We start from the raw sequence: 7850 nt of genomic DNA, 5'->3' as shown, positions 1-7850 counted from the left end.
GTTTTCAATTCTCTATTCAACGATGCCAAAACGAATTCTGTGGCTCAAATGGTTCTTGAGAAACTTCGAAAAAAGCAGCGTCATGTTCAAGTGGAAAGTTCACGATCTTTAGCCGACGATTTCTTCCTTAATATTTACCCAAACGCTTTATAAATGCACATTTTTAACGTTCTTACGTCGAAAAGAATCGATTGAGCTCAAAAAACACGCATGTAAAATTTTGATTTTTGAAAATTTTCTAAGGGCAAGGGCCGATTTTTCGAAAAAATTAAAATTTTCTCAAAATGTCTCAAATTTCACGTCATTTTCAGCTCACGGACTGGAGAAATCTGTCGAACTGATTGAAAAACATGCTAGAAATTTCACATTCGAAATAATAGACATTTTGGGCACATTTTAAGGGTTTTTTCAGTGTTTCGATTGAATTTTGATTACGTCGAGATGAATCGATTGAGCTCCAAAAACACGCATGTGAAATTTTGGTTACGTCGAAAGGACTCGATTGAGCTCAAAAAACCACATTTTGAAATTTTGATTTTTGGTCGAAATTTCTCCAATGGTAAGGCCGATTTTTTGAAAAAATTTAAATTTCCTCACTAAGAAATGCAGGGTTAGGTATCAGCTAAAACGTCACTCTTACCCAAAATGCCGACTGAGCTAATACAACACATTCGCCTTTAAATCACATATATGATGGAAAATAGAAGATTTCTACTCCCGTTTTTTCCTATGTGCTTCATAGCTTCCAAACAACATTTGCTGAGAAAACGTTCGTAGCTAGTGGAGGCCTCGTGTGACGAAACTAGCAACCACAAAATCGAAGAAAATGCAATAGAAAATGCATTAAACCAACAAGAACAGCATGACAATTCCTCGTAAGCTAGAAAATGATGGACAATTGATTCAAAGATGGCGAACTAGAGTTGTCAGTGGGGTTTGTGTCCGTTCGAACGATCTTTGATTTCGGATTTATCAGTTAATTAATCCAAATAAAGGGAGCATGAAAGCTTTCGGGTGTTTGTTCCAAGTGGGAAATGCGATTTTCTAGTGTTCGGTGTGTTCACGTTCGGTTCGGTTTTCTCGTCTAGAACAACTGATTGTTGTGAAGGCTGTGAAGTGATTTTTGCAAGGAATTCGGCGACAATCTGGGTGAGCCAGCTATAAGGGTATGATTGCAAGCCATGGGAGCCCAGAATACCAAGGAAAGAACTGTTTCGACTGGAACCCATTCAATTAGGACTGCGAGAAACAGGCCTAGAACTGTGAAAGATGGACGACAGATTGTCTCCAATATTTTCACTGAACACAGTGGTACGTTCATTTCTGCTTCAATCCCATCAAAACTACATTCAGAATACATTAAGATACACATCCGGTGGTTTTATTCGGCAACTAACTCGATGCATAAGCGCAAATCAATTCACTGAACATCAGTGGTGGATTTGGACCTTCAAAGTCACAGTGAACCAGCAGGATCTTCCCTATCATAATCAATATCACACATTCCCTTTATCAAATCAAATGCTTTGATTTTATTCATGCCAACCAACTGGATGGATTGTTCAGTTTGTCCTGACCCAAAACATGTCTCAGCTTGCAGTGGAGTCGGTTAAAGGCTGTTGAATAGTGGAAGAAAGCGTTTTGAAGAACTATTTTCATATTAGGGGTATTTCTGCGTCTTGTGGCAACACAGCTTGAACAAGCAGGAACTTGTCTGTTTACTGCCCATAGGGAGGTTTTTATTCAATTGAATTCAAGAACTTAATTCAATATAAATATTGATTGGCAACCAAAATGCGAAGAAATTGCACTGTTTTTTCCTGTTTATGCATAAGTGAAGCCTTGATTGCAAAGCGCTTTGCCAACAAAATTAAGATTTGCAGTTTTGAAGCAGAAAGTTGCTTTTAAAGTTCGTTGCGAATACTTTCTTGCTTTTGAACCAGGCAACATTGTTTTTACCACAAATCGTAGTGACTCGTTCTGTCCCGGGATTGTTCCGGCAAAGTTTCTTGAACGTATTTTAACAGTTTCTCCACGGTTTGCGACAGCAAAGTGCATTTGGCGCCAATCATTCAACGTCTAAGTACTGGGGTTTTTGGACAAATAAGCAAAAATGTACCCCAACTGCCGCCTTTATGCCGAATTCAATAGAAGTGAGACCAGACTCTTCAATTCCTTGGTGCCAATGTTTTGAACTTGACTTGAGCAAGTCTTTTAGATACAAAAAAACATGGTGTTATCAATGAGTCTTTTACAACAGTTTAGCAGAAATCTTGATTGTTTCACTTCTGGGCCATGACTAATAATTGAATCTAAAAGGAAGTTGATGTAATTAGTTTTGCAATTAGTAGATACGTATAAGCGCGGGTGTAAGTTGGTCACTCGGCTTCTACACGTCTACAAAACGTTGAATTTTCGACGATCGTTTTTTTGCCCTTCGACAATAATCGCGAACTTTTATTATCCTCGATGACTCACCTTTAACGGCGACATACACTGAATTCATTAAAACTTTCGTCAGTATAAGCAATACAGTATTTTCCTATGTAATCAAAGAACGAAACCTTTCACGAACGATGTCTAGCAACGATTTTAGGGTTTAAACGCAAGGAAAGTATATTCATCGCTAATTCTATTGAAGCGTTTCTGCAAATAAAAATTAGAATACCGATATGCGATTAAATGAATCTTGGAGTTTCAGGAAAATTTCAGTTGGTTTGGGTCACAACCTCATCTATTCAAATGGACCAGGAAAGAAACTGGTTGTAAAAATAAATAGTTTAGAGGAATGCCTGCCGGAGGCGATACCAATTTTAAAGCTATTCAGAACGAAAAAGCCATTGCATCATATGATAATGTCGGTTCATAACCCGAGGAGATTCAGCAAGGACGGTCCATGATCAGTTAAAAATCGAATCGATAGTTCCAATTGAATTTACCGCATTGATGGCATTTTTCAATAGAATTTGTTGCTTCTCAGCTGCTTGAACCTGAAAAAAAATACAAGACATTCCTCAAAATAATTAAATACAGAACAACTGCTGTTTTTCTAATGAGTTCGTTTAATTATTGTACTTTATATAATTAGCTGTCTGATAGTTTGCGATTAGTTATTTCCGCGGGATTATTTGTTCGTGATAAGACACACTAATGACATTGTTTAAATGCGTTGTGCTAAAGAACACCGTTTTAAAATTGCATAACTGTTGGCCATAAATGGACGCAAATGAACTAAGTTATTGCCCTCGGAAACAGTACTTGTAGAATTCGACTTTTCGATTTTTAAAGTTTTTTTACTGGACTAGCAACGTTCAATGCGGGTAGTTTAAAGGCACTGTAACTGAACCAATTAAACACTCCTTAGTATTTAAATACCAAATATGGAAAGCATGTTGAGGAAATCTATCACAGTTGTGAAAGTGCCTGCGCAAAAATGACTAGGCTGCACCGTTTCGGAATAAATCAGAAATTAATAAATAATTCCTCTATCTAGATCCAATCTTTATTGGCAATAAGTAACAGTTGTTGGGCGCTAGAAGCATCCACGTCCAACTTTAGCCCAATTACTCGCAGTTAAAAACACAATCAGCCTCCACAATTACGCTCTCGATTTCGTAAACAGAAATAAACGGGAAACGCGTTAACTTAGTGGATACAATGGGCGCATCTTTCCTTCGTGAGGATTGCCACACGCTGCGAACTACTATTGTGTATTTTTATGTCTTTTACCAGGTGTTGCATCCTTGAGCCATTTACAGGAGATTCCAGGCAAACTTTGAAAAATTGCCACAATTAACAAGCACACAATCCCAGGGTTTTAGCCTGCAAAAGACACATCCATGATTTTGACCACCTCTGAAGATGCCAGCCACTTGTGCTGGCGAAACATCGCGAAAAATATGAATGTGTCGTTTGCATGCTAAACCCAACTGATTTTGTACCGCAGTAAATTTGTTACGTAGCCAAAAACCTGCGCTTGTACCATTTATAAAACTTTAGGACAGTTTTGCCCCAAAAAAAAACCCGCGATAAAATACTTTTTGTGTTATTATCCACCCTTAAATAGCAGACTGATCGTCTGCGGACCTTCTGTTCGCACCAGACCCTCAAGCCCGATCGCCCTCCGCATTCTAGGAAATCAGCCCTTATCCCTTCGAATTTTTCGCTTCTGTTTGCTGTCGCCCTTTGAGTCTCGATTGGTCTTGGGGATATTTTCCGTTTTTATCAGGAACATTCATGTTTCAACTTTGATCTCGATCCTAAGAAATGAGGACGTTGAAAAGGAGTTTTGTGCAAAAGCCAAGGAAAAGAGGAAATGTTTCCTATGATGCTCATTGGCGCTTGAATGCCATCAAACTTCTTAGCGGGGAATTAGTTAGATCACGCGTTTGAGCTAGTGGAATTTTACAAAGCAACGCTGAAAAAATATGAATATTAATTAAACACCTTTTTGCGAAAAATCCAGCAAGGTTGCAATGTGAATTGAATTAAAACCGCGGCTAATTTGCCTGCTTAATTAATCAAGAGGCAAATGTTTTATTTATACAATCTGCAGGTAGTTCGGTTCACGAAATTGTGAATCACAAGTGCCTTCACCGAAAGCATTTAAGAGCAGGATGTTTGAAAGATTTTTGGCACGCATTAGAATAGCGAATAATTATTTCTAATAATTGATCCTGCCTTGAAACATCCCAGAATCGGCTATTAACAGTATTTTGACCATTTATATAGCACTTACGGCGGCAAATCGACGGTTTGCGTTTAATTTTTTGTGCTAGACAACAAATTCTATAACTTCTCTTGATTGGTTTCACGCAACCCCAACTGCTAAAGTGCGATGAATCGGAATAAAATTGTCATTATTTGCACATTTCGCCAGATGTTGAAGATCGTTGGCAGGGGGTTGGAATACCATATAGTGGCGTTTGGTTCGAAAATAGTTTGTCTCCGTTATTGTGCCGTTTAGTGACACTGTAAACCTTTAATCTAATCTTGAATTTATGGGATTTAGGTCAAATTTTATCGATCAATGTTTCGAAGATAAACTGGCTGATCGTGGGCTGGAAGATGAAAACATTTAATGCGAGACAGCAAAATGTACTCTTGGAATGCGCTTACAAGCAGCAATTTGTTTCCCGTTAAAAGCGCTATTTATGCATTAGTAGAGCCGAAGACATCGATACTATTGCGTTTTTGTAATATTGTACTGACTGGCCATGCAGGTATCTTATAATATACCTGTACGGCCAGGTTTTATAGAAATAGCAAACCTGTTTGACGAACGTATTAGTGCAAATGTATTGAAATATTTACTAAATTAGGCAGTCGTTCTAGAACTTGTGAAGATTTAGTACAAATTTATAAATAAAATATTTTTTTGTCATCGCATGCATACACCACCATGGTCATTGAACTAATGCGAATATTTATGTTGCAGTCCAGACATCTGTGGGTGTACGAATATTTCGCCTAAATTATATTGTTTCCACAATAAAAGGTTAATGTTTGCTGCGCTGGTTTATTTAATTTTTTATGCATTTTTAACTGCCAGCTTTTTGCAGGTTGATTAGTCAACTTAATTTTGTCTGGCTTTTTTGTTGCTAGAAGCCGATTTCGTTTTCACTCCTAAATTCACTATAATAATAAGAACAAATCCATTCTTCAGTTATTTTTAATTAGGGCCTTGAGGTTCAGTCATCACTCGCATTTATACCTGTTGGGGTTTGGGGTTTTATATTCTAAGCAAATGTGATCTGCTTAATGTGTTTCAGCCCTAAGCTAGTGAATGTATACAAACATGCTAAGGTTAGGCACAACCGACTATTTTTATCTTGGCTTCAGTAAGTTAATTAGTGAATGGAACTAATGGTACATTTTCCAATAGTGGAATTATTCGGGACCCATGGGTGTGTTTCATTAGGCCGCATTTTGAATGGAAGTTGCACAGAAATAAAAACACAAAGTTCTCACCCTGCTTAATAATCAATCATGTTTGGTATCGCCTTTTCACCGTTCGCTCATACTATCAGAACATTATTTTAATTTTTTTTTGTTTCTTTGTAGATCCAGTAGGTCTAATCAAAAAACTTCTTGTTAGAAATGGTGAGTACTCGGAGTTTTCCATACTGTGTTGTTTCTTCCATATATGTTTTCAGCTTTTGTTCACTAATCGTGTGTTTTTTCACCATTTGTTTTCTGCTTTTTAACCATCACGTTAGTTTTAGTCTGCCGAGTTTCACAAAGACGCCTTCAATTCGTTCTGATTTATTTTATCAAGTTTCAATTGATTGTCTTTTATTGATTTTTATCTGAAAATCTGTTTTGGTTGGAAATTGTGCGTTAATTTTTCGTGCATATCCTGCAAACAGTGTGTTTTTGAAATCCTATAAAATCCAATATTTACTGAACAAATTATCATAGAGATTAAGAAATGTTAATTGTTCATTAACAATGACTCTTTAAACAAACCGCACACCGCATGGTGATTATTTATGCGTAAACTGATATCTGTTGGTTGGATATCGGCCTGTTTACATAAGTTATTATCGGTTTTGGGCGCACAAAACGCGATGTTTATTGGGGTTTTAAGTTGCGTTGAATGCACGAAATATTTTGAATCAATCGATGAAACTTCTTGAAGCCGCTCATATGAACTCTTGAAATTGAAGGATTATTTGAAAGTGTTTTAGTGGGCATTTTGGAAAGTTTACTTGACTTCTTCAACACTTTTCCAAACTTCTCGGTACCTAGTAAAAAAAAAGTGCATATTTTTGTTGATTTTTAGGGTTTGGCTTAGTCATCATCCCATTTTTGAAAAGTTTTCTTCTATAATGTTCGGCTCATCCTCGCGTAAAAAATATATATCATTCTCAGTTTCAGAACAAAGAAAAATATGTATCAATTTTTAAACAGAGGGTTTTTTCCAGAAGCCCTGCTGCAAAGTCGACCGCTGCMCCATATTCCGAGCCTCCCAGAATCGGATCCTCCTTCCAGCGGATCGGGAGGAGCGRCCAGCGGACTTGCAGGTTYCACCTTATCGTCCAGCGGTACCAGCGGAGGAGCCGGGGCTTCAACGCCCCTTTCTCTTGAGGCGGCCAATCGCTGGACCTCCAAAGAGAACCTGCTGGCTCAGGAGGAGGACGATCCTCAACTCTTCGTAGCTTTGTACGACTTCCAAGCTGGCGGCGAGAATCAGCTCAGCTTGAAAAAAGGTACTTTTCAAATAGACATGAATTGTGTGTGATTTATGTTTAAACACTAAAACGGTCAAAGGAAACCACTATTTGGCCGGCGTTGGTTATTTGAGAACTTAATTGTGCGAAGATCTATTCTTGCGGTCGACATCTTAAAATAACCGTGTTTCTATTTTTAAGCAACTCTTGCTGGAAAGTCACCTAATTGCTTGGCTGAAAGATCAGCTAAAGACCTTTCCGAGGAAGAAAATTTATTTTCGAAGCGAAGCATGTTTAGTGTCCGTTCTTCGATGATTTGCCGACGAAACGCAATTTATTTGCGATGTAATAACATCACAACTTTGGAGTTCTTTTAGTGCCTTTATTAATTCCTTTTTGTTTTTAACCAAACCAGTTAATAAATGCTTCCGATTCTGAACGTCTGAAACGATCTTAGCGCAAAGCAAATTTCTCATTGGAGAACGTTCAAACATTGCAAATTAATGTAATGGAATTCGTTTTTTCCAAGTCCAACATTTAAGTCCTAATCTCTATCATCTTTAATAACGTTTGCCACAAAGCAGCAGCTTCGAAATCCGCAAGTCATTCAAAGTAACTTAACAGCACTTAAGACTGGCTGGTGGTCGGAAGTGCGAGCGCATTCAAAGGCATTTTGCG

General features: G+C 37.8%; 1 protein-coding gene across 3 annotated transcripts in view; it reads left to right on the top strand.

Moving 5' to 3' along the window:
• The first annotated feature begins 858 nt into the window (after positions 1-858).
• The window catches only part of LOC109544745 (tyrosine-protein kinase Abl-like), a 7436-nt gene continuing 444 nt past the window's right edge, over positions 859-7850 (top strand). The window contains exons 1-3 of one of the 3 annotated variants that reach the window (XM_048668976.1): positions 859-1311; positions 6064-6102; positions 6930-7211. In XM_048668976.1, the coding sequence (XP_048524933.1) occupies positions 1182-1311; positions 6064-6102; positions 6930-7211 (451 nt within the window). In that variant the 5' untranslated portion in view covers positions 859-1181. Of the gene's footprint in view, positions 1312-6063; positions 6103-6926; positions 7212-7850 lie in introns of all 3 variants that reach the window. The other 2 variants (XM_048668975.1, XM_048668978.1) reach the window with 2 other exon arrangements.

This window comes from Dendroctonus ponderosae, unplaced genomic scaffold (genome assembly GCF_020466585.1).
Source record: "Dendroctonus ponderosae isolate FM_Combo_2020 unplaced genomic scaffold, Dpon_F_20191213v2 Dpon_F_20191213_8, whole genome shotgun sequence".
NCBI lineage: Eukaryota > Metazoa > Arthropoda > Insecta > Coleoptera > Curculionidae > Dendroctonus > Dendroctonus ponderosae.
The sequence above is the reverse complement of the archived record's forward strand: the minus strand, read 5'-3'. Positions and strand labels throughout refer to the sequence as shown.